This window comes from Polyodon spathula, chromosome 28 (genome assembly GCF_017654505.1).
Source record: "Polyodon spathula isolate WHYD16114869_AA chromosome 28, ASM1765450v1, whole genome shotgun sequence".
Classification (NCBI taxonomy): Eukaryota; Metazoa; Chordata; class Actinopteri; order Acipenseriformes; family Polyodontidae; genus Polyodon; species Polyodon spathula.
In genome coordinates this window covers 6,333,964-6,361,626 of record NC_054561.1, presented here as the reverse complement: position 1 = coordinate 6,361,626, position 27,663 = coordinate 6,333,964, and the positions used below count along the sequence as shown (strand labels likewise).

At 36.7% G+C, this 27,663-nt stretch overlaps 2 protein-coding genes across 3 annotated transcripts in view; one reads left to right on the top strand and one right to left on the bottom strand.

Annotated features, from left to right (window-relative positions):
* LOC121302024 (SWI/SNF-related matrix-associated actin-dependent regulator of chromatin subfamily D member 2-like) overlaps positions 1–12,288 on the top strand; it is a 23,943-nt gene extending 11,655 nt beyond the window's left edge. Inside the window, exons 6-14 of one of the 2 annotated variants that reach the window (XM_041231811.1) lie at positions 150–245; positions 939–1,040; positions 4,572–4,733; positions 5,025–5,122; positions 5,706–5,717; positions 6,366–6,501; positions 6,884–7,006; positions 7,947–8,048; positions 8,752–12,288. In XM_041231811.1, coding sequence (XP_041087745.1) covers positions 150–245; positions 939–1,040; positions 4,572–4,733; positions 5,025–5,122; positions 5,706–5,717; positions 6,366–6,501; positions 6,884–7,006; positions 7,947–8,048; positions 8,752–8,805 — 885 coding nt within the window. In that variant the 3' untranslated portion in view covers positions 8,806–12,288. The remainder of the gene's footprint in view (positions 1–149; positions 246–938; positions 1,041–4,571; positions 4,734–5,024; positions 5,123–5,705; positions 5,718–6,365; positions 6,502–6,883; positions 7,007–7,946; positions 8,049–8,751) is intronic. The other variant, XM_041231812.1, reaches the window with a different exon arrangement.
* LOC121302025 (26S proteasome regulatory subunit 8) lies at positions 10,862–27,663 on the bottom strand. The gene is made up of 12 exons (XM_041231813.1): positions 27,587–27,663; positions 26,534–26,605; positions 25,508–25,577; positions 25,180–25,277; positions 21,782–21,838; positions 19,241–19,471; positions 18,942–19,068; positions 18,338–18,528; positions 17,483–17,581; positions 17,009–17,119; positions 16,448–16,534; positions 10,862–16,032 (listed from the first exon to the last, which is right to left on the bottom strand). The coding sequence occupies exons 1-12, from the start codon at positions 27,608–27,610 to the stop codon at positions 15,979–15,981; spliced, it is 1,221 nt and encodes a 406-aa protein (XP_041087747.1). The 5' UTR covers positions 27,611–27,663; the 3' UTR covers positions 10,862–15,978.

Sequence of the window (27,663 nt, the reverse complement as noted above, 5' to 3'; positions counted from 1 at the left end):
ACCATTCTTTCAATAGAATAATGTCATGATTTATTAATATCCAAGTTTCTTATTCCTGTGAATTAGGAACCGTTATAGAATCACATGCCCTAATGTAATTGTGTATGTTGAAAAGTTGTGCATTTAATCAGTGGATTTGAAACCCACAGCCTGGAAAACAGAAGAGGAAGTTTTCTTCCTTCTTTAAGAGCTTGGTGATTGAGTTGGACAAAGAACTGTATGGGCCAGACAACCACCTAGTTGAGGTAAGGGAGTCACCAGGTGCTGATAATGAAATTATACTGTATCTGTGCAGATTACCAGTATATTATAATATATATATATATATATATATGGAGGTTACCAGATAAGCATTTGTAATATATTATACTATATCTACGGAGATTACCAGATAAACATTTGCCATGGGCCCTCCTTAATAACAGCTGTGTTTATAACAAAATAGAGGTGGCATGCTATGATAGTACAAAAAAACAAAAAAACATTCTATTCTGGGTGTCAGAAGTCATTGTAAACAGTTTCTGAGCCACTGTACTGAGACAAATGTATATTTCTCTGGAGAAATAATGTAATTTTCTATATTAATGTTAGAGAGTGACTTGGGTATCACAAGGAAATTTGGATGACCAAGTCCAACCTGTCAGTACATTTTAAACCCTGTTTCTTGCACCTCATTGCACAAATAAAAAAGTAAGCATCATTTTATTTGTGGGACACGTGTCCCTTGTGCCTTCAGGGTTTTTATTTATTACCTGAAAGGTCGGTTCTCATTAAATGTGCTCAAATTGTACACATATGCTGTCTTTGTTAGTTTAAGTGTAGAATTAGAATTTTCTGTGAACTGTGACTTACGTCATTGAAGTTGGAAGACTTGTAAAAGATGTATGATGCTTGATTTTTGGAGTTAATTGCCTGTTTTTGTGCTAATAATTTGTTAGTGGCACCGAATGCCTACAACCCAGGAAACGGACGGGTTTCAGGTGAAGAGACCTGGAGATATCAATGTGAAGTGCACTGTCCTGTTAATGCTGGACCACCAGGTTTGTGTTTATTATCCCCTCAGTGAATGAAATCCCAGACGGTTTTGCATTAAAACTAGGGATGTGCTGACACTCATATTTTAATTCCTTTTAAGAAACTCATCAAAATAATAAAGTAATCCACCCATAACATTCTGGCTAATTAGAAAACGCCCCCTAATTATGAGGGACAATTATTGCCATTCTAGAAATTGGATGTGTTTAATTAAAAAGCTTACCTCGAGACTTGCTATTTTTAGAACAAATAGATGCACCAACGCACGCAGCAATATCCACCTGGTGTGCAGCACACTGATGGGTATAACTTATTTTGAAAACCATAACGTTAGAATTAATCAAACCTATAATAAAGCAGGAGAATTAATGAATACATACCGAGCACTGGCATAAGTTGCACAGCACAGCACAGATGGCAGCAGAAACAAACAGTGTGTTAAAACTTTCCACAAAGTTTTTGAAAAATTGACTACAATCCCAATCAATGCAGAATAAAACCAAGTTTTATTTAGCCAGCTCGCAAGTTTCTGAAGGCAGTAAGGATTAACTCATAACATGCTTGGATAAAGAACCCCTCCCATTACATTGTATTCCAGGGTTTGATGCTTGCTGTAAATTTTAATTACATTTTAATTATAAAAATGTGTTTAAGAGTGTACTAAGAATTTACATACCCAAGCTTCGCTATACAGGGACGAGTGATACACTTGAGTGTGGGTGAAGAGGTTGGATGTGTTCCCACCTTTTACCCGAATCCTGTATGCTCTGCACATTGGTTTTCCACCCTCAACTACAAAGCCCTCCATTTTTTTCATACCAAAAATATCCCCAGGGATGATTTTATCCATTTTGCAGAGGGAAAGAGGTCACATTTGTTTTCTAAACTAACAAGAAGCAGTTAGGATCTGGTAGAGACAGAAACATGTGACTACTTTTACATACCATGGTAAACTGTGAACTCAGTAACCATGGTATAGAAAAATGGATGCAGATTAAAAACCGTGGCAGTCTATACAACTTTTCTTATCTGCGTTAAGAAAAAGTGCTGTTCATTCTTATAAAAGTGTCTCATAGTAAAATCATACCACTTCGCAATAAAACATACTGATAACATGGTACACGTTAGGCAAGTATTGTAAAGCCCAGAGTCATATGATAAAGCATATTAAACTATAGTTAAAGCATAGTATAACTGTTTTTTTTTTTTAAATTTTTAAACAAATCATTACACAGTGGATTTTGAAACTCTGGTTTTCCCTCTCTTAGTGAAAGAGAAGCATGACAGCATGGCACTTTATTCAAGGAGACAGTCATGAATCAGTCTGGAAGCTTTATTTCCTTTTGAGTGCTTTCTGTATCAGAGCAAGTTGGCTGGTACTGATAATTTACAATGTCTAGGAGCATGTTTGTTATAGTGACCTGGAATAGGCTCTTTTGAGTTCAAAGACGTTATGTATGATGTATCGGAAGAACTGAATATCATTTTCAAGCCAAATGGTGTAAGTCTATGTCATTTCATGAGGACATCAAAATGTTTTTTTAAACTTGCATTTCTAAGTCCTGTTTTTTATGGTAATTACCATGCATTTCAATAAAATTACATGGCCCTGATGTATATGCATTTTGCTATACATTTCCAAGACAGCCTCTTCCTTGTGTCATTGTTCATTAACAGCATGTTTATTTTAACAGTCGATTTGTTGCAAAATTAGACCAAATGTGTATCAATGTGCAGCACTGAACATCTGTGCTACCTTACTGGTCTGGGTTTCTTTGCACTCCTTGATGTTTGAATGTGTGAGTTCTTTATCTTCGCTCTGTAGTCTGCACACTGAACGCACAAGCTATTTCCCACCTGTGCAAAAAAAAAAAAAAAAAAAAGGTCCTGCCCAAGAAGCCCTGGAAAGCCGGCTTGTTATCCTTTTGATCAGTTTCCAAGAACCCTGGAGAGCCAGCTTGTTATCCCTTTGATCAGCTTAGTGAGCTTTCCTATAGCTTTCAAAAGCATCATCTCATCACCCGAACAGAGGACTCCTCTATACTACTGCATACCGCTAACCGAGAGAGTTAAGGTAGGGCTAAGGAAAGGGTTTAAAAATAACTAAGATAGATTTTTTTTTTTTGTTCTCATCATTATTGTTTAAGATAAATTACTAACAATTAAGACTGGGTCATTTTTACATGCATTCTGAAACCAAAAATTTCAAGGTAATGCATTTTAACAAGACCAAGATCCATTTACATATTTGTTCTTAACCAATTTTTTTCGTCTGAAAAAGATGACTGTACATTGAATTTTGTTTTGTGAACTTTAACAAAGTTACCTTACCTCATTGCTTTTTGCATAAAACCTTTTTTTTAATACATACATTTGTCTTTTTTCTTTTAGCCTTTTGTGGCATACAGAAGAGAAAATATATATATATATATAGTGACCTTTCAATTTTATAGCTTTAAAACATTTCTTTTCATCAATTATTTGAAATAAAACCAAAAAATGCATTGTCTGGTAAAATATTAAGATATAATGAAGTATATGCAGTAAAAAACACTCGTAAGGGTCAATCAGCACACTGATTTCCTACAAGAAATCAGTTTTTAGGAATTCAGAACTGTTCTCTATCTGTGTGTGCCTCATAGTTACTGTTTTAGAAGCAGTGTTGGCCCATTCAGTCAATTTTTGACTACTTTTTACATTTTGTGTTGACATCATAGCAGGATTTCTGAGAACTGCTTGCTGTACAGTTTTTTTTTCCAATGTGTCTTTTTTTGCATATATGGGTTATGATCGCTATGTGATCAATTAAACTTCCTCTGCTGGTATGTGTGTGATCAAGGACAACGGAATGAGGTTTAAAAAACATTTGGAAGCAAATGTTCCTTTCACTCTAGGTGCTGGCATCTTCTTCACGCGCGCTGCCATAAATTATACAAAACGTATGTAAAAATGGTAATGATTCGTCACGCACACGTGACCTTTCCTTAGCCCTACCTTAAGTTAACATAATATTCATCTCAGAAGTCATTTTCTCGCCACCATCCATGTTTTCATCATGTTTAACTGTAACCCCCATTTAAAATGACTCTGAGCACTGTTTAATGTGTTTTGGTTTAATTGAGAGTCGAAAAGTCAGAAAGAAACACCGAAAGCCAGAAACCCTAGTGTGTGTGTGTGTGTGTGTGTATAACTCGTCTTGACATGTAGGAGAGGGAGGATGTCTCGAAGAATTAGAGGTAGTCTGTTTTTATTTGTTTAAAAAAAAAAAAAAAACTTAACTGAATATACATTTTTTTTTAAAAATGCAACACAGATCTAATGATCAATTTTCCTGAAAAACACTTTACAACTTTTTTTTTTTTTTTTTTTAAATTCAGATTCCGGTGGGGGGTGCAGTTGGTGGGTTGGGGTGCACTGCCTGCGGACGCCCATGATAACACTATTCAGCAGGTTTCATTCGGTTTTATGAAGGATGAGTTCATTCTCTAAGGTGATGCAACAGTTACCCATAACTGTGCCCCCTTCTCTCCCTGCAGCCCCCACAGTACAAGCTGGACCCGCGTCTGGCTCGTCTCCTGGGCGTTCACACCCAGACTCGCGCCAACATCATGCAGGCTCTGTGGCTGTACATCAAGAACAACAAGCTGCAGGACAGCCATGAGAAGGAGCAAATCAACTGCAACCGCTACTTCAGACAGGTGGGCATTGCTATCAGAAAATACAAGAATTAACAGCACTTTATAAAATAAATGATATGTAATTGCTGCACATTGTCATTGACCTTGTGAGTCTGTGATTGATAATCCAGACTGCTGTGCTTCCCTATACTGTGCTATAGGGTTATGGGGGGTGAGTTATCAGCACGAGTGGAAATAAATAGACCAAGGCTGAAAGCCAAGGTTTTCCGTCGGATAGCCCTAATATATATGTCTTTATTATTATAAGAGTTACGAAATCCAGCTCTATTACATACCTGTATTGCCCTGTAGGTTTTTAACTGTAATCGGATGAGATTTTCTGAAATCCCGATGAAACTGGCTGGCCTTTTGCAGCATCCCGACCCCATCATCATCAATCACATGATCAGGTGAGACACTGGAGGCTGCAGTGAACTGCTCGCAGTTTAACACAGATTGACGTGATTGCAAACGTACACAGGAAGTGCCAGAGACGCCTACGTTTCAAAGCATTTGTGTAGTGTTGCCATTGACTGCTGAGTAAACAAAAATGTAATCATTTTAATGAATTAAGCAATCTTTTGGTAATGTGCATGTGCTAGTTTAGTTTAAGTAAGACAAGCTCAAAGTACCCAGTCATTTGTTGGTGGTTTAAGGCACGTGTATTGCTATGTGTAATAATAGTTCATGGACATCCCAATGTTTTGCACATTACTTGGTGCCATTTATGTTGAGCAGACTGTGCAAAAATATGGCTGGAGAACTCTAGACAGGGATGCTTTCGTGTTACCTAAATACTAAATACTAAGTAAATACTAAATTACCAATTGTACATGATGACATGAAACATGGTAAGAGTATTTTAAAATTGTGATTTATTTGTATCTAGAGCTCTATGGAGCTGTCTATCTGTCAGTGAGTTGCAGTTGCATTTGTACATGTGCATACTGTGGAATTATGATGATATTGATGGCTGTCATTTTGTATTTACAGCCATTCTGAGTGGTAAGTATGTCACTGACAAACTTGTTGAACTTTCTGTTAACCCTCTTATGTTTTTTTTTTTTTTTATTAATACCAAGTTTCATGATGCTATTTATAACCTTCTACCCATATCAAAGTTTCCCAAAGTAAAAGCATCTCAAAGTGTAATAAAGCAGAATGAAAGCTTGGTAAACCATAAATAAGCATTGTAAAGCATATTAAAAAAAAACATGGCAAACTATGGCAAAATACATGGCATTTATAAGCATGTATGACGCTAACTGTAGCATGTAGATATTTGTTTCTTTTAATATATAGAAAAAATTGTTATTCATGCAATAGAAATATAATATAATATTTTTAAATTATTTAATATACAAAATGTTTGCATTTTGGTATACAAGAGAAATACACACTTTCTATCAAGTTTTACTATCATTATTTATTTTTATATTCTTAATGTTCTCAGTGCAGAGTTTTATTTATTCATGAAAAAGCAGTTATTTAAAGATTGTTTTTACACATATCATTTATTGATGAAACTCTTTAGACTGTAAATGATGTCAACCATTAATAAACCTCCAACTGAACTGTATTCATATAAAGGCTCCTGTAAATAAGATCCCCTTTCTCTATAAGCATGTCCTCTATCTGTCCGTGTTGTTTCAGTGTGGACCCCAACGACCAGAAGAAAACGGCTTGCTATGACATTGACGTGGAGGTGGACGACCCCTTGAAAGGTCAGATGAGCAGCTTCCTATCCTCAACGACCAACCAGCAGGAGATCGCTGCTCTGGAAGTGAAGGTACAAGAGTTACCTCGAGTGGGAACGAGTATCCGATGCAATGCATTACCTCAGCATTCAGTGGCAGGGAACGGGGTCTTCATATTGCACTGTACCATTGGACAATTACCTTAATATGGGTTTATTTTAAAAAGCGAACAAAAGAAAACCAGAAAGAAACAAGAGTGTGAGAGGGAGAACAAACTGTTTCCAAGGGATACAGTCGCAATACTGGCAGTTCAAAAATGAGTTAAGAATTTTAATGAGCGTGATCTTTGAGCCCTATGTTGCACCCAGGGAGAGAAGGGGAGCAGTTTTTGCCGTCTCTGCTCCTTTGCTATCCCTCTCCTACAGGGTGCGCTGAACCTGGGAGGCTAACCCGACTGTGCTTGGACCCCCACAGATCCATGAGACCATCGAGTCAATAAACCACTTGAAAACTCAGCGGGATTTCATGCTGAGCTTTAGCAACAACCCCCAGGAGTTCATTCAGGACTGGCTGAAATCGCAGTGCCAGGACCTCAAGGTAGGCAGAGCTGGTATTGTGTGTAATTAGATATGCACTTCTGGGCAAGCTTTACTTCTCCAGTCTTTCAGGCCTGTGATCCTCCCAGGGCCAGTAGCTAGGTTTGGGTTGGTTGGGTGAAATAGCTCATTACCTTGACAGTGGGTTTGGAGGGCAACCGTTGATTTCTTGATCTGCCCACTAATTAATTAGTTTATCTTCCTTTTGATCGGTGAGTGGCTTGCAGTAGTTAGGCAACTTTTGGATTGAGCTTTTAAAAAAGTGGGTAAAAAATATGAAAGTATTTAAAAAAATAATAAAAATAAACTAATAAGAACAGACTGTCTGTCTCTACTTAATTTCCTTTTGGTGAACAACCAGAATTAACAACATTACTCTAGGTTAGTTCTCACCAGTGTGTTGTGCAACCTAATCAGGACCAGCTTTGGTTTGTGCTCTGCGCTTTTGACTGTATACCCTGTCTGGCTGCTGTTGGGGATAAATTTACTGAAACACCAGGGTGTTTCTCTTGGTGAGCCTGTTCTGGGGTTATAACACCACAATAATGTACGTCGCCAGCAGCTGACGCAGCACCACGTAAAATCTAAATCTTGACACGCTGGTTGTTTTCCTGTGCAGAGTTTACTGAGATATACCACAACAGGTGGCAAGTGGGCCCTTTTCAATAACTTCAGTTTCACACTATAGTTTACTTTTGGATCAAAAAAATCCTTATCAGTAAGCAGACCTTGTTGATAGTACAGTTTGCTTACATTGTGTATTATTGTAAATTTATCTTATTTAGCTTTGCTGTAGTTGAATAATGTGAAAATAACTTTTGAAATAAATACAAAAGTAAAACATGAAGATGACTATACACACTAGTCTACTCTGATAGTGTAACCCTTCATCTTTAGTGCACAGCATATCCTAGCTCGTGTCTTCTGTTCCTTCATTGCAGCTGATGACGGAAACGGCTGGAAACCCTGAAGAAGAGAGAAGAACAGAGTTTTATGAGGAGCCCTGGGCACACGAGGCTGTCGGGAGATACATCTACTCAAAGGTAGGCAATAAGAATACTACGACGGAATTTGCAAATTAGAACACATTAATTCAGGACTAAAGAAAACAACCGTATTGAAGGCCATCACTGCTTTAATTAGAGCCTTTATTTTTTCATAGTGTGTTTAACTGAAACTCTTTAAATCGACACAAGCATTTAATCCCTTTTGTAAAAGACAAGACAAATTTAATTGCAGAAACAGGTGCTTGGGTTTATACTTGGGTACCTAGTGTTTTCTGAGAATGCAGTTACTCCTGTGTTTTCATAGATGTCGTGTGCCTGAAGAGTGCCCTCACAGCTCAAGATAAGGAAGGTGAATTAGGATAGAACAATGGATACTAGCTTGTAGGTGGATTTCAAATAGATTTTCACTCCTTTTAAAATAGTCCTGCATACAGGCATTGCATGCACCTGTTTGAGCAATTATACATCCAGCAATCATGTGGTTGTATGAAACAAAGGTTAAGTATCGTTTGCATTCTTTTTACAGTGCTTGTACTAGACTCTTTTGTTTAGGAAAAAAAAAAAATTCTCTTTCCAAAGTTATTGAGCATTGGAAAGTCAAAACCATCCTCCGACATCCATTTTAAATCCTGTTTCGAGTATAACAATGAATGATGCAATCCTAAGAATTTCGACTTGGTTGTCTTATTTATGTCCATTTCAGATCAACAGCTCTCTATTACGTCTGTCCTTCCAACAGGTACAGCAGCGCAGGCAAGAACTGGAACAAGTGCTTGGAATCCGCCTCACCTAAGCTTGTTTTCTTATATAATACATGCCCCGTGGAAGCTCTGAATTGAAAGCTCATCCCCTACCAGCATTGGAATTGACAGGGTCCACGCAAGCGCATGGTGGTTTTATCTATAGGGTAATCTATAGGATGACTGGAAGATTTTTTTATATCTCATTATTTTTTGGTTTGGCAGTTGAATGACATGTTAATGGGTCTTGCATTATTCTTTCTTTATGCTATGCAATGGGATTATTTTTGTATTTTAAATATTATTCAAGATTCTTTTCCAGATGTAATGCAAAGATAGAAATCTGAGCTGTGCTATTAGGTGTCTGAGTAGTAAATCTAAATACAGCAATTATTGGAAAATAAAAGACAATGCAATATTCAAATTTTGAGTTTAGTGCAATTGGCTATAATGTTGTCTTGGTGATGGGTGGGGTTGAGGGGTGCTATATAATATTGATGTTAGGCAGCTAATCCAGAATAGAGGGTAGAAAGACAGATGGGTGGCTATGCTCTTCATTTTCTTTCTTTGTTTTTGATGTATTTTTCATATGAGTGTCCTTGGATCGTTCATTCCCGTCGTAGTATATCCATTTGTATTTGATATGGAATGGGATTTGCCTAATTCTACTATTGTAGAAGAGGAATATAAATTAAACCTTCATATGGAGTATAGGAAAAAAAAAAAGCATAGGTGCAAAACTTTGTTTGATAACTTTATACACCAAAGGATTTGTCTAACAGTATTGTTGTTTAATACAGTTTCATTATATCTAAAGGCTTTTTTTTTTTCTTTCTTCAAATCATAATTTAGCTAATAACAGCCAATTTGAGTTAAACTGTTGACTGTTATATTCAGGCATTCAATTAGCGCTGTTGCAGATAAGATGTGTATGTATACAAGAAATTGAAACCTTAAAGCATATCATTCTTACTACTGTTGTCCAAACAGTATTGCCACCAGTGTGGTTTTTCTTTCAGTGAGAATAGTTTTACCAGAAGTATACGTCTAACAATCACAAGGTGCTCGTGGTTCTCAGTGTTCGTCAGTTAAAACCTCAGAACACGCTTTGCAAATGATCTTCTGCAACCTTGTAGGCCTTAACATTGAGGCTTGTTGAAAGGCCTTTTGTTAAGCTAAATCTTTTACTTTTACAACATTCCAATTTTAAAAGCTATGTTCGTTTAGTTGTAATATTTATCGTTGCTTCAGTTTGCACTGTGTGTTGGACATGGTTTATTCAAAACAGTAAAATAATTGCTGTGCTTGTCTTCCATTTGAGGGTTGATTTGTGGTGTTCTAGTTGTGGTACAGATGTATTTAAATTTGTAAAATGTTTAATTCATAGCGTTTTCCTTGTGCTTCCATTATAAACATTGATGATGTAAAATGTGATTAGGCACTTGTACAGATAGAAATAGTGCCACAGCATTGTTTGCTAAACAAAAACTGTTGAATAAGCTTTTTAAAAGCATAGTTAAATTTGCATTAAATATAGTGCAATTGGAACTTGAATCTGTGTAGTAAATACAAAAACAAAACCTTAAAGATCTCTAGTTGAACATTCTAGTAACCGTGGATTGTATTTTACAAGTCAGCTCTTTCAGAATCTTCTTTGTTTCAGTGGAAAGTACTGCATTGTATATAAGGTGATTCATAATTTGTGCAATTGTTGCATTGTTTTCAGCTCCACCTAAATGTTGAAGTTGTTCAACAACCCTCTGCTGAGCAAACGGTGTGCCACACAGCCTCTGTAGACATTTGTTCCTTTGCATATTTCCACAATGCTGTGTGTATGAAGCACCCTATAGCAACAGTGACCACTACGCATGTCCCGGTAACCCTTTTTGTTTAGTGTGCATTTATGTTCGGTTTTCTGAAACATATCTCTATAGTAACCATAGTTTTGTCAAATATTAATGTTCATAGATTTACATTAATATCATAAGTATCACATTACTACAATTGACTTTTCAAGTTGAGAGTAACCTTACAAAAGTTTGCCATAGTAAGTGTGAACAGTCATTTGCCTTTTTTTTGCAATGCATTTACCATAGTTTATCATGTGTGTTTTTTTTTTTTTTTTTTTTTTTTTTTTAATATGCTTACCGTACCTGTCTGGGCTTAACCCATACTTTGCCATGCTTTCACTATGCTTTGCTTTTACTATGTCGAATTGGATAAACATATTGTTGATGTACTAGTACATTCCACTTGCCCTTTGCTTTTTAAAGGGTAAACTTGTGCCTGCTTTTGTGTTGCTGGTTGAACAGTGATGGTACTGGTGCCAACAATGTAAGAATAGCACTTACATTGTGTAACAAATTAACTAGAGGTGAATTATATAGAAAGCTTTTTATGTTTTGTAAACGTGCTTCAACAAAATGTAGGGTTTTGTAGGCAATGCTTTGTATAATGTGAACGTGTTTTTTTTATTTACTACTGGTTATGCACGAGAGGTATACCAGCATGCATTGTTTCTTGTTTTCGTTGAAAGGTTATACAGTTGCAGTATTTGGGCAGGCCCACAGACAAGCTGACCAAATACAAACCAACATTTCTATGTGATAACCACAGCGAGACAGAGATTTCTAATGTAATACTCAGCTGGGGTTAATATTCCTCGGACTGACCTCAGAAACCAACTAGCCCAGGCAGACCAATCCCCTGGACATACCCTGGACCTTGAGTGGAGCTGCTTGAAGATTAAAAGTTTTATAAATCTCCTTTGGGGTGTGCATTTGTAAACCCCATCAGCTCCTCCAGGTATTAAAAAAAAAAAAAAGGTTTAATAAATGCAGCAAGAATTTGCCTAGTAAAACAATGAGATAACAGATTATGCTGCTGGGGTAACTGTATTGTAAGTACTGCCCCAATTTAAGACCCCTGTTGTAAAAAAAAACAAAAAAAAAAAAAAAACTGGTTTACGTTAGAATCAGTATTAAAAAAAAAAAAAAAAAAGTCATTGTACCTAGAAAATCTAATTCCAATGAAAGTTGATACAGGCTGGTTTCACAGTCCATAATGTTCATGTCCATATCTTGAACCACCTAATGGTACTTAAGGTACGCTAGTCTGTGAAACCAGATATGTACCTACTGTGGATAGTTTGCTGTAATCCATTTAGCATGTATTGTGTTCAAACGTTAAAGTGACTTGCAGATAATTAGTTTTACTGCAGTCTGGGGAAGCAAAGGACCTGTACCAGTTCAGGATTTCAGAGGTATTCGCTATGCCTGGCAACTCTGGTACTTCACTTTGAGCTATTGTGCGCATTTAAAAAGATTTGTAAGAAGGAAATAATGTCAAGTTAAGCATTTTCTAATATGTTGTTGTGTGTGTGTGTTTTTTTTCTATGATTTGAAATGTTCTTAATTATTTTTATTATTTTTAAATCTGTTTTTAAAAAGCAGAGAGGCCAATAAAGGCATTTGCGACCTGCTTTGTAGCGTTTGTGTTAGAACAACCTGAAATTTTACAAGAAATGCAGTACGTTACCTTTGCTGTGTATCGTGTTGTCCTTATTGTAGAGTTATATACTTTTTTAATTGCAAATCATGGCTAATAAATCAACTGGGCAACAAATTTCTCAACACTGGATCTCACATCAGCAGAAAAAAACATTTTCTAAAGATTGCAGTGTATCCAGATCCCACTCCCAATGACACCACTTAACAATACTGGTTTTCTGTTCCCACAATACACCACTGATTTATATTGGAGTACCAGTAGTATTATAATTTCTTAGCAGACACCCTTATCCAGGACAACTTACAATTGTTACAGTTATATCACATTATTTTTTACATACAATTACCCATTTATACAGCTGGGTTTTTACTGGGGCAATCTAGGTAAAGTACCTTGCTCAAGGATACAGCAGCAGCGTCTCCCACCTGGGTTTGAAGCCACGACACCCTAGTCAAGGGTCCAGAGCCACAACCACTACTCCACACTGCTGCCTCAATTGTTATGTGAGGGTGCAAGATGTTTAGAAGAAAACATCTCAGACGAATGCTACTGAGTAAAACTTGAAAAGTAAATTTCTATTTTATTTGCCTATGCTGTGTGATATGTTTGGGGGTGGGGGGGTTCTGCAATATGGACAGCGTGGGATCCACCAAAGGTAAAGTGTTTCTTGTAAACACTGCGGGTGGTTCTGTAACACAGCTTTTGGTAGTTGCAAAACTAGAAATGGTAGGCATCAGTGAGCCATGTATAGGGTTTTGAAGAGTCATTTTTTTTCAATGTGATTTTTAACTCAGGAAGTCTTCAATATGGCAGTGGTTTGGGAGATGGCTACCCATATGACATTGCTTTACCCAGTGTATATCAATTATACTAAATCACATGAAAGAAATACACTGTTGTCAAAATTCCATCTTTTCGTAGATGTCACCCCGTGCATTGAACACATGACACACATCTGAAGTTAAAAAAAGAAAAACTTTAAACGCAGGGTGTCTTATTACAATGGAAATCGCATTTCACAGTTTGAGCTTCGCTCTGCTGCCCTCTATCACCCAAACTGCATGAGAGGACTTCTCTTACAGCAATGAGACACCTTACACACAACGTATACACTTGTAAAGTACAGCTGAATAATAAAATATGGTAATCCATTATTTTGCTCTCCTTTTAAATAAATAGTATAATTCATCTGTGCTGTAAAGTTGTTACCAGTTTTGCAATGTTGACAAGAGCGCTTCTCTTTCCTGAAGTGTGTACTTTACAGTTTCCTGTCTGGAGACATCAGTATCTTTGTTGTATTGAAATAGGAAACACAAGCCTTCAGAAGAGAGGCTTTGTTGTGTATTTAATTCCACCTTGTCTTCTGCTGTGTGTTATAGGCAGAAGGGTTTAGTTCAAAGGAACCACAGACAAGCCCCAGCCCTAGCCTTGATAAGTTACTCAAGGGTCACGGGGTAGAGCTGCTATGCAAACTAAAGCATGGTATGACAGAGCTCCTTTTCAATGTGAACAGCAATAAATTACACCTTGACAGTCCTGTGGAAAAACTGTTTGTGTGCCAAACGTGCTTTTAATAAAGCGGCTCTACTTTAGAGATGTTTTCAGTTCTCTCATTTGCATAACGGACATCTCAAAAGCCCTGTATCATGTTTCTGTAGATTGCATTATTTTTCTGCCTTGCTAGGTGAGTCCCTGCAGAAACATGTCCAACAGTAGATTCAAATATCCTGCGTTGTTTCCCTTACCTTTTGTATGCAGTTCTGAAATATGATTCTTTTTCCTAGGTCTTTGTTAGGGTGCTTTTGACTGCGAGTTCAACATCTGCTCTTCAGTTCTAATTGCATCCCATGATATGTGATGTAGGCTACCGTCTCTGTATTGGGGCTAGCACCATCTAGTGCACAGCAGTCATTTAACAGCAAAAAAAAAAAAAAAAAAAAAAAAGGCAACTTGATTAAGAGATTGCCGTTGGTGATCTAGCTTGTATTACATAAATCCAGGCAATTCAAACTGAAGAACATACTCTGAACTTAAGTAAAAACACTCAATGCAGACTAATATTGTAAGAAAAAAAAATCACATTACTGTGGATTAAAAATAAATAAATAGGAATGAAATTACATTTGAGGCGACTTGCAAGGACATTATGCAAAAATATGCTATATCTAATTCAAATTCCATGAACTACCACCCTGTTTATTATCTTTATTGGGAAACTACAGTAAGAACAGGTTAGAACGTGTTCGAAGACAATGTTTTTATATTACTGAAAGCCAGCATCTCTTACAGGTGTACATATACAACCAGTGGTGAGGTGAGGCTGGTTTAATGATTGTCTAGTAATTGAAGAATTAACGGTTTGGTCTACAGCTCATTGGAAATATTGTTCAAATTATTTTTTGTTCTTTGCAGGAGGGTGTGGAAAGGCTTTGTGTTAATGGTGCTCTTTTTTAAAAAAAATTGCATGGTTTGTATTGCATTTGCTTTTTATTAAAAAAAATATGATGGAATCAGTTGTGGTACATTTCTATTAAAATACAAACAAAACCTTTTTATAATTTTGCTGCAAGAGGCAACACTGCTGACTTAATGTATTATTTTAGCAATGTATTAATGCACAAAAAGGTGGACACTTACTGCTTTATTTATTTATTTATTGAAAAATTGATTGAGTCATATTTTGAGAGAGCAAGGACAAGCCAAAGTGCCTTATCCAATTTATTTTTTAATTGTAGTAAAAAAAAAAAAAAAGAAGAAAAAAAGAAAATACACCAAAATGTTTGAGGGTGCCAAACTGTTGAGCAGATGTTACTGTTTCTGTACCAGATTCCATAAATATTATTAAACACATCAATGGAGTTACCAAATCTTACTTTTTTTGGATAAAATATCATTACACTTAAAACCTAAAAAGCTAGTGGGTGGTCTGTTTGTGAAACCAGGGGATTAATCCACAAGGGGAGCTGAAGCAGACTGCCTCTGGATGGTGGTCTGAGAAAAACCTGTTTGGAAGACAATCCAGTGCACAGCCTCTGCTGGTCACATATATCCAATTTCACTGAATCCTAGGCAATAAAACATGAATTGCTAAAACGTATAACCACTTTTTGAGTTGTTTAAACTGAGATAGCAGAAAGAAATGAGCGAACAGTATTTTGTAAAAATTCAAAACTTTAATGAGGTACAGTGGAGAATCTTCTACCAACAAATCACTGGCACTTGGGAGGACTACATGCAGCTTACATCAACAATACGCTGTTTAATCTCTAACAGCAAGAGGACCTTTTTTACTGTGCAACTTTGCATCTTAACCAACAGTTCTGGAGACAGGGTTTACAATGGAAATAAGTTTCACTTTGAAGAACTTGTGTAAGAGGTTCAAATAGTGTGTCAAAACCATGTTTTACTGAAATCGGTACCATTAGAAAAAAAAATGGAATGGACTGCAGAAATATGCTATTGCATACACACTATTTTAATCTTTCATGCAACTGCAAAGTTTGCTTCCATTCTTTCATATGAAACAAACCAGTAATAGAAAGCCCAGGTAAAGAAATACATTGCACCTCAATGCTATAATAACGTGCATGACTGTTAGCTTTGTACAACAAATCCATAACACAATGTATAGCTTGTATATTCCATTTATTGAGAATGGCATTACTTTAAACATAAAAAGATTAACTAAACAAAAGTGGTTGTGTTTCCGAGGGCTGTTACTTCCAGAGCTTCTTGATGGACATGTTCTTTTCACTATCTTTTTGCATGACCTATTGCAAAAGAAAAAGTATTAGGTTTTTTTTTGTTTTTTGTTTACTATGAAATCAAACCCTGAGATTACACTGAAGTGACCTAACTTTCAATGTGTTCAAAATAGTCCCTAATCCTTAATATCCAGAATGCAACATTAACATCAGCAAAAAAATGTGTAACACACACACACACAAAAAAAGAAGTCCACGCTAATAAATTCGGAAAGCTTAAAATTTCTTAAGTAGAGTGACTTGACATTTTGTATCGTTAATTCCTCCATAGCAATACTATGCATTTTTTCCATTTCTATTGCAGATCAGAGTAATTGTTTACTAGTTAATGAATTGTAAAATGTAGTAGTTATAGGTTGTCAATTGGAAGGTTTTAAAAAAAGACACCACATGACAGTATTCTGTCCCTGTCCATCCTTACCTTGGCAACAGCCATCTCAAAGTCCTCCTGTGTAACATGAACCCTCCTCTCCCTCAGCGCATACATTCCAGCCTCTGTGCACACACCCTGCACAAAACATTGACTGAAAGATTAATTACTGCTCACATAATATACTTTAATAAAGGTTATTGCTGTGGTACAATAAATCTAAAACAGACTTGGTAGAAGATGTGAAGGCAGGAATATTTTTTTACTGAATAATCAAGTATAGCTTTATCTTGCTAATTTAAAGTTTATATCAGTCATTATACCAGAGCTGATTTGTCATTCAGGATTGGTCCAAAAATATATTTAAAAAGGTCCAGTTTCCATAAATGGTTTCTATATGGTCCACTGACATACAGCATTATGCCTGCAGTGTCATGTCATTTCTTCTTGTAATGCAAGTTCAAACTTATTCTACATTTTAAAAAAGCTGAGTAAACACATTCAGCAAAAAAAAAAAAAAAAAAGAAGTCTGGAATGTATCACTTTGTGTGTGCTGCCACCTACTGGAGTGAACAGTATTACAACCTTAAGAAAATAGAAAGCTAGTCTTACCTTAACCTCAGCCCCAGATGCTCCTGGCATGAGCTCAGCAATTTTGCGCAGGTTAATGCCTCGTGTCAGATTCATCTTGCGAGAATGAATCTTCAGAATATCCAAACGGGCCTACAAACCAAAAAGATGTACAAGCTTCTAACTAAAATGCAGTTATTAGACTTCATCTCATGAAGAATCTGATGTACAGCTTTGCAAGGTAAAATACACAATCAAATGAGCCCCAAATGTTACCTCACCTAAGTTAATCCACAATTAGAGTTAATTGGGGTCTAAATTGAAGTTACTGAAAATGTCTGAAACGTGCTTTAAAGTGAAAATGTTCACCCCTAGTTCTACACAGCTATAGTCATTTTACTATCAATATTTCCTTCTCTAAAATGATTTGGGTTAATTGTTGACAGAAAAACAAACATTTAAAATGTTACCTAATTAAAATATATTTTAAAAAATTCTAATAAAATCTAAACTTACCTCTTCATTGGGAGGAGGGAATTCAATCTTTCTATCAATTCTACCTGGCCGCAGCAGGGCTGAATCCAAGATGTCGATTCGGTTAGTAGCCATGATGACCTTTTGATAAAGAAAACAGTCAGACTTCCAAGAACTATCTGGGCATGGAGAATTAAAGCATAAAGATACTTTTGATTTCAAAATCACAAGAAACTGCAAAACACACTATGTATTCAAGATCAAGAGAGAGCAGTGCAGACTGGTTTTCAAAGGAATGTGCACATGAACAGTATGCAGACACATCTCGTATTTGCTAAATACTAAGCTACTGATGTTTTTTCAAAAGCCGTGCGGTCACACTGATAGAAACAGTACAGCTTGTGTAGTTTGGGACTTGTTAGATTTTTTGGAAAACTCAAGTAACATACCATACCTCTTTGTTTTTTCTTTTCTATAGGACGAACATAAAATCCCCAGATTCAGAGAATTAAACTGTTCTTTTGAAATGTTTAAATTTCACATAATTTACTGCTACATTACTTATACAGGATACTGCTGAAATAGTTACAGCTGTTCACCAGGGGATAAAAAAAAAAACAGTCATTTTAAGACAGCATTCTGTGAGTAGTTTCCAGAAGATCTGTGAAGGTATTCAGTGATGACATCACACAGGTGAGAAGTGGTCATTAGTAATATATTGATTTTTGCTGGATGAAGCCATGATTCTATTAGTTTTTCTATACCATGTATTCAATTTGAAAATGAAAGCAAGAAAAACATCCCTAGGCACCCTCATGAAACCAAAACATAAACCTGAAAAATATTTTTTGTTTGTGCTGTTGAAAATGCTGCAAAAAAACAAAGGTAAAGAAGTACCTTAATGTTTTTGGTGGCCTCAAATCCATCCAGCTGGTTGAGCAGCTCCAGCATGGTCCTCTGCACCTCACTGTCCCCACCGGAGCCACCCTCCAGACGAGACGAGCCAATCGAGTCAATCTCATCCATGAAGATGATGGACGGAGCATGTTCTCTAGCCATCACAAACAGCTCTCGCACCATGCGAGCCCCTGCCACAAAAAACACAATGCTAGTCTAGCACTGACTTTTAAACAAGTGCATCTACAAATAATTGAAGTGGAGCTTTTAAGCAGCTTTCTGAGCTCAGTCAGAGCTATAAAGTCACCTGGTATACCATGTTCTACTGCCATATCAACAATTGTGTTACCCCTTTCCAAACTATTTTAACTATAAGTTGTTCCTAAAGAATGTGGTCTTCCCTCCAACACTGGTTGGTTTCCGTGTCACTAGGCAGAGCAATGAATCTGGATGAATATGGTAGGCATGATATGAGGTGTCATTTGGTCCACAGGACTTAAGGGACCATCTCCATCACCCATTTGACTGTACACCAGATTTCCATCGTTATCTGACACAGATGTACAGATTAGATTTTCTAATTCAACAATATGTCTTCACTCACCCTCTCCAATGAATTTCTGAACCAGCTCAGAGCCTGAAACCCTGATAAAGGTACAGTCTGTATGATGGGCTACAGCTCTCGCCAGCAGTGTTTTTCCGGTTCCTGGAGGTCCATAAAGCAACACTCCCTGAAATGAAAGCAAACATGGTTTAATGCAAACCACAACAAAATCTTTGTTAGGTCCAAGGGAGCTACCTGAAAACCAGAGGCCTGACGCTCAAGGCAAATCTCCATGGGTATCTTGAGGCATTCTAAATATTTATAGGTAATTGTGGATGTCAACATGTTAGAGCACCAACCTTGGGCTGTGCAATCCCCAAGGCTTCAAACAACTCAGGGTGCTTGACAGGTAGCTCAATAACCTCCTTGATTTCTTTGATCTGCTTGTCCAGGCCTCCAATCATTTCATAGGTGGAGTCTGGAACCTTCTCCACCATCATCAGTGACACAAGCGGGTCCACTTTGTTGGGCAGGATTTTGTGAAGGGTGTAGCTGTCATTCCTAAGGGCCACCCGGCAGTTAGGAGTCACCTTCAACATGCAAAGGGAAGTAATTTAGTAATTCTGCCATAAACTGTATCAAACATATTTATCAAAACACACACACAGATTGGTAAACTAATTATAAACCGTTTATATATTTTTTAAAGATTTTATTTATTTACACATTTTCATCACTAACAGCAGATCAATGGAGCCTAATATAAAAATTAAAATTGCAATAACAGCCACAGCAGTCTAAATACATGTCCAGGTCTTTATTGATCCAACTGTGGAAAGTTATTGCTTAAATTTGCTCGAGTACAGTATTGAATATGTGTTGCTTAGACGAATTATACGCATATTGTTAGTGAAATGTAAGGTCAGATCGATTGGAGTTGGAAACTAAGTAAAAAGGAAGTATCACCGACATAACCAGAGTCTGAAACAATGTGGCAGTGAAACATGCAAGCAATAAGACACGACGTGGTATTGGTTGTGTTAGAATAACCGCACGTCCCGGGGCGTAGTAAGGTACGAGGACTGGAGGTGAGGTTATTTTAACACAACCAACACCCTGGAGTGTCTTATTGCACTTATAAAATGGGTTATTAATTTTTAGAAATAAAGATAGACACATTTTTACTTAAAAATGAATATAGGAAAAATAGATCCAATAAATGTAAAAGTTCCAATGAATTTAACAGATAAACAAATTATTTAATAATACATTAAATAAATTATGAAAATATTTTCAGTAATTGTCTCATGAAGTTGACTTTACCAGAATGCAGTTTTCTAAATTAAATGGCTGGTTACACAGTTGGACAGATCATGCAGTAAGTGGCACTGTTTGGTGAGTAGGGGAGTATGTTTCTGCCTTTTGTTTACAAGTTGACGAGAAGTGGATGTAACTCCAAGACTTCCTGTCTTTCTCAGCTGGTGCCCATAGCTTCTTAAACTACCTTATAAAATGGGTCTTTTTGTTGTCGCATGTAAGTTTTCAGGACAGAAATAAAGACGCTGTTTGCTGTTTGTTTTAAAATGGGTATCTGAAATTATGTTTACAAAAAAACACATTCAGACCAGCTTGTGTAGCTGCTAAATGAACACTGTGTGCCAGCTGATGCCAAGAAACTTCTTAAAACTGTTTATTTCAGTCTTATGTGCAGTTTTCCAGTCAATATTATTTTTTAATTTGTTCTTGCTAATCATTAAAAACTGACACAGTCCAAGTGGTTGCTTTTTTAAGTATTGCGTTCTTCTTTATTGTTTTCAATTGTATTCATTTCAGAGAGAGTTACTGTTGGATACGTTACCGAAGTGTTGCGTCTAAATCCTCAATGCGTGGACAGTGGAATCAAACAAGTTAAAATTTACATGGAGGATGTCTGACGACGTATTATTATTTTGTTTTTATTGGGGGAAAAATGGCGGCCAATTAAAAATTATTTTTTTAAACTTTCTTAAAAACATTATATCTGTTTGTCTTAGTTGCAGGACTTGGAATGCCTATCAGCCAATCAGGCTGCAGATATCGCCCAACCCATTTTATAAACAATTATAATAGTCTGCACCTACAATGGAACTTTATTGAGATGAAACACATGCATTGCAAAATTAAGAAAGAAAATGCACATATATAATCCTTATCCAATGAAGATACTTAAAGTATGTATGCTATACAATATGAATACAATATGAACAGTTTTTCATCTGCCATTTGAAATACACAAGTGGATCCATCTATCCAAACACTGTACCCGGTCTGCTGCTTGTAACAGGGCTGTGTAGCACCATTATAAAATCACCACAGTTACCAACTGAGTATAGTGCATTTAAAATGATCTGATGGAAGATTAATATCGTGTGCTTGCAAACAAAGCCTTTAAAGTTTGAGTTTCAGTCACTCACAAGATTAGTAATGCTCTGTAATATAATTTAAAAAATGCAGGTATGTTACAGCATTCGCCGCCCATTTTTAAGGCAAACCTCTCGATCTAAAATGGTTTCTGAGATATGAGGTTTGAAGCACCACCTTTATAATACTGTCATAAAGGGGTTTACATTGTCATAATTTTTTTTGTATGATAACCATAACTGAACTTCAGCATTTTTTTTTTTTTTTTCAAATCACAGTTGTGTACACAGTGTAAAGCCAATATCTCAAAGCTTTCAAGGAACCAAAAAGCTGCATGACCCCAGTGAGGCTGCCAACTTAGGTCACTGTGAAAGGTATTGTTAGATTTTGGCAGAGAAGTTCCATAACACTGAAAGGTCTGCATCTAAAATTGTTTGTTAAAGTGCATGAATGCTTAATAAATAAAGAAATTAATTAATTAATTAATTAATTTGACTTACATCGTTGATATCAATGTTTTTGTCTACATCCACAACAAACTTTCCCTCCGGATGAACCTAAACACAAAATTGTAAGTTTACAACTGTTCCAAATTATCAAATCTTTAAGCAGTACATATAAATAACACAGACATCAGCAATACATCTATATATATATATATTAGAGATGTGCTTTTGTAAAATTTTTATGCACTTTTAAACTCTTTGCAATGTCAGCGTTTAAACCATATCTACACACACACTCTTTACATTACAAAAGTCATATTTTAAAATGTCAAATTAGCACACAATCAAGTAATATATTAAGTAATTAATATAATGTTTGAGTTCTTGTGCAGTTAATTGTACATGGTCAAGTGCTACTAAATAACGTAAAGTATTCTAATTCAAGTATCCACACAACTTTACATTAAATTGTAGAAAGAGATGCCTGGCCTGCCTGTTTGAACTGTGTCTCAGTGGTCCTTTGCTTTAGTGCAGTAGTTCCAACATACAAATAAAAACTGTACTAAACAAACAGCCATTCGGTCCAAAAGCTTACAGAACAACTTCAATTGAAAAAAGCCTTCCACCTATGGGAAGATTGGGGAATGGGGTCCACGAGGCTGTGGTAATTACAGCTTTTTCTCCTTTTGAAAGTTTTGTATGAACAGCTGCAGCACTACTTTCTTAAAGTTTTTCCAGGGTCACTGTTATTGTCTTATGGGTCGGCACAGTATTGGAATAATCTTACATCGATTTCAAAACTGCTGCATTCATGATTCATACGCACTGTCCTCATAGGGGATAACGTGATTACACCCAATATTCGGGCCAAATCTATAGCAAAGGTTGTTATGGATGTTTGTTTTTATTGTCATCAGTAGCTCCAGCCATAATAATTCTGAATGTTTTCATTTCAAACTGTGAAGCAGTGAACTTGTGTTTCTGTGGTACGGCAATTTTGTTTGGCATAATTATTTACATACCAAGGTTTTCTCATCCGGTTCCTCAAAATACTTCCAAACGTGGCTTCCTTTGTTTAGAGATTTAAATATAGGACAAACTCAGAAAGAAACGCTGGTCATTAAAGTTATTTAACCCCGCTGCTGAATTGATGCCATACCACGCCTACTGAAGGCATAAACACACATGTGCACCAATGAAGCGCCAGACTGACCAAGAATAAAACCCGCCTCAGTGTCAATCTTTCTGTTGCACCAATTAGAAAAGCTATGGGGGCAATTGCCAAACCCCTTCCTTTTTATAATATCAAATCCAATTCACTGATGCCGTAGCAACTCTGAAACAGTTAACATAACTGTATATAAAATAACGCAATTATAATTCAAGGGGCTCAACACGCTTTTTAACTTAGGAGCCAATGGCTCCCAGGCCAAAACAATGGCTGCCAAATCCAATTGTTGGGTGACACTGTAGGAGCAGGCTGGTTGCTACTAGGGCTGCAACAAAGTGTACATTCTGACCTTTGAAGGTTCGGAACACATTATGAAGGAAGGTTCGAACCTTCCATGGTACTCATTTGCATAATTTGCTGTTTATATTTGATTGAAAATCCTATTATTTTTATGAGTAATCCATATAAATGGAATAAAACATTCACATGCAGTTTAAAAATACGTTATATAGAATAGTAACTACAGTACAGTAATTTTACAGTATTCATATATTGTCAAACAGTTTCTATTAATAGGGGGAAAAAAAAAAAACACAGTGCGTCAATGGCGTCTGATGAACCTTGGCTAGCTATATATATATCCTGGTATTGACTGTTGATCTACTAAAAAACTAAAAAAAAAAAAAAAAAAATAGAAAGATATTGCATAGTCTGCAAGCAGTTTGCGGTCATATATGTACTAATATATTTGTGCATAGTTTTTGCAAAGGCTTTGTTGGGCACAAAAGTCGTCGCCTTATATATTATAAAACGACGACTCGTGTGTCTAGAAAAAAAACTGGTTTTCTGAATAAGGCGTCTAGAAGGGCTAGTATTCTGATAGTATCCTAATACTAAGTGGGTATTCAGTATCACGTTTTCGGAAAACTGGTGTCCAGAATATGGACGGATTCATTCGGAATACCCTGTTTACATGGCATGGAATAGCTATTCAAATTTCCCACTATTCCGAATACAACTGGAATCCTGATAGAACAGGACAACTGGAACAGGTGCCCAGATAGAAATACGGGTGCAGTCAATTGCACCTACCACACGCACGACCTCATAAAAACCCTGCATTATCTCCTCACTGTTTGCTCTGGTACTGGGGAATTTAATATGATCGCAGCAACGCGGTTATGAAGCGGTCGAGGTGGTGGGACACTGCTGTCCCGGTAGCAAGGATACACATACAGACAGATACTACCAATTGCTCAGACAAGGCATGACTGCGCAAGTTTGTTCTGGCCAGGTCATCATGCAGCATGTGGCATAGATGAGCCGAGACGATACCTGGACACAATTTCCTCATGTGTGTGCCGAGGCCGGAACACTCTTTCAGCATATCTTCGCCTATGCTGGGGTTGCTGATGCTGGGTGTGCCTAGCATCATTCACATCCACACGTCGACGGACATGCTGCATGTTACCCACTTTTCCCGTTGTTGCCTGTTTGTAGTCAGTGCTGGAATGGTACTGTGCGCAGAGTTACCATAGTCCTTTTACAATCCTTCTTCTGCACGTCACAAACCTGGTTTTGTGCTTGGCGCATACCTTCGAATATACCAGGATCACGCATATTGTCGTTCACTCCCCACATATTGCGCAATGCATACATTTTATTTCTGCACAGCGCAGAATGGATTGCGATGCGCAAAAGGACGTTTCGAATATGGCAACTTGGCACAATTTCGGCACAATGGCCATTTGCGACGCGCATACCCCTCTGCGCGGTGTGCAAACCTTTCGAAGATCTGGCCCATAGAATCCACAAAAGCCTAAAAATGGATTTCAGTAAAACACGCAATCGTACACAGGAGGTCACGTGAAAGGGGCACAACACAGTATAGTGTCCAGTCCTTCAGACTGCTCTGATCCAAGACATGCCCGTGCCCATATTTTCTAGTTCTCCACAGCAGGAACCACAATGCAGCATTTGAGCCTGACAACATTCTGAAACTTGCACTTCATACAAAGCAAATGTATTACCAGCATGACTTTTTTTTTTTTTAAATCTGCGGTGGAGCTGCCTGCTTCAGACTGATAAATGCACGCCCCAGGGTCACAGACAACTGTAAACCTGAGGGTCCCGATAAACTATGTGTGCGTAAAAGATGCAGGTACCCATGTCCGACAGCCTTGTGCTCCCTTTCATGTTTGGCCAGTTCATCCAGAACACATGTCTAGGAAAGAAGCCAGTTTCATAATAGCTATTGATTAGCATCTATTCAAAGGCATACCTTGACAAGCACTTTCTTCTTATCCATGGCTCTCACCACCTCTCCTACATATGACCCCTGCTCCTGCAGTAGCTGAAGCTCTTCACGTAAAAGGCGGACTAAATGAGAAAAAGCATAACTTTAATGCAAATCCCTAATAAAATAACCCGGTATCTTTAAACATTTTGCTCTTATGGGTATACATGTACATACACATATATACTGCTAAACAATGTCATACCATTGATTGCATGAGCCTTTGGCTGTGGAAACCATCAGCTATCTTTGTGAGTCAATAAAAATTCATAGGATCTTGATTTTAAATGGTTTCTAATAACTGGTAGATTACCTTTTGCATTTAGCTCATTCCTCTGAGCCTGCAGACGTCTCAGGTTCTGACTCTTTTCATTAACTGTCAGCTTTTAAGAGAAAAGAAACGAGTTCCGTTATCTATTTTACTGTAGCTAAACTTTCAGGGCAACATTTTTAAAAATCTGTCACCTAGCAAACAGTATTTTGTGTTTTTATCGGAGCTGCTTCCATCTGCAAAGCCAGCCAGCTAGAGCTGGCATTTACATTTACAAAGGAAATTTTAAATTTGCAATGACACTGCTTAGTGTTAAAATAAAAAAATTTAAAAAATACAAGTGTGCATATATAAACATTAGGTCTTTTAATCTATTAATCCCACCATGGGCTTTGGTTGATTAAAAACTATTGATCGATTAATCTTGACTGAATGTGTTATCAAAAAAATGTTTGTGAAAAAAAAAACTTGAAAAATGGGGGACCTTGGCAAAAGGGCAATATAAAGGTATACCAAATATTGCACAATATCTCAGAATGAAGAAAAAATGACAAACTTTTAACATTTGCTCATTGATGCATTCCTTTCATGGCAGTACTACTTGTTTATTGTACCCACCACATTTTGAACAGCTATATCATACTTTTTCTTCAGTTAACTAAAACAAAATAGCACTCAGTAAGTTACATAAAGCCTGAAACGTACCAATAAACAGTAATTAAAAAACTAAATTCATATTTTAAATGACTTACTTTGGCTAACTTCCAATTACATGTAAGCAAATATTCACACAAGTAAATATATGTATATTAAACATTTCCAGCAATAGCATTATGTTAATTATTTGTATTACTTGGAATTGTCCTTCAATAAATTTCATATCACTACAATGATTGACCAATCAAAAGAACATGCCACGATCAAAACCCTTAATAAATATGCAGACACACATATACAGAAGCAGACATTCTTCAGAAGAAATGTGGTGATCAACTGATTCATCTGTTAATTGTTCAGAATTATTCTGACAAACATCTATCAGAGTTGAACAAACATTATTCTTATTACCTGTAGCTCTTCTATTTTGGAGAGGTAATACTGTCGGAGGCCTGTGCCTCCTTTCACCTCCTCCATCTCCATCTGAAAGAGGCACGAAAAAATCAAGATATTAAACATGTCAACACAAGTTTTAGTACGAAAGTAGTAAAAAAAAAAAGGCAAATGTCAATTTGTCTTATCATGTTGCTTTGAAATTGGTGTTTTTTAAACTGAGAAGACTTCAATATCTACAGCAAGCCCAATGGTTGTGGTTATCAGATCATTCTCAAATACATACATTTGATCGTCAAAAAGTCATGGGATTCCCAGTAGTTATTTATTTGTCACACATGTAATGTACTTTTTCATTAACTAACCACTTTTAAATATGAAAAACAATCAAATATACTTGTCATCAGTCAGACCTGCTGTTATGGAGATATTCAAGCCAGACACTTCCTACTTACGATTATTTTAAGTCATTTCATTTTACATGTATTTTACCACTACAGTATATTTGTTTAATGCATATTTTAAAATCTTGTGCATCACATCATCACTTCTAATTTACAAGCACAAAAATAAACTGTGCTCTACCAAGTTCTAAGTACACAGTAGAACCACTCAGTAACAGCTATTAAACAATTCTATGAGAAGTGACAGGAGCGAATGTTCTGTACTGTTTTTCAAACATGCTCCCTTGAGAAAGATATGTACAACATATCGAAACTTTGGCCAGTTGGCTCATTGAAAAAAAAAATAACACACACACACACACACACACACACACACACACACACACACACACACACACACACACACACACACACACACACACACATTTTTGTAATCTGCCGGTTCAAACAATAACTGCAAGTCATGTTACATGTATGCATCACTGTGCACAATGAGACAGCAAACATGGACAAGACACTGCTATTTATTACACATTTTAAACATTACATGTAGAACAGATCAATAAATAACACAATCCGGGTATGATTGAACTCAGTTCAATTATCTCTTACTGAAAAATGGACACCGTACGGGAGAGTTTAACAAAGACGTCAGTGAATGACTTACATTTTCTGGGCCGTCCAGCGCCATCTTGCAATACTGAACTTCGAGTCAACAGTGGCATCCTGGGTAGACCATAAAAC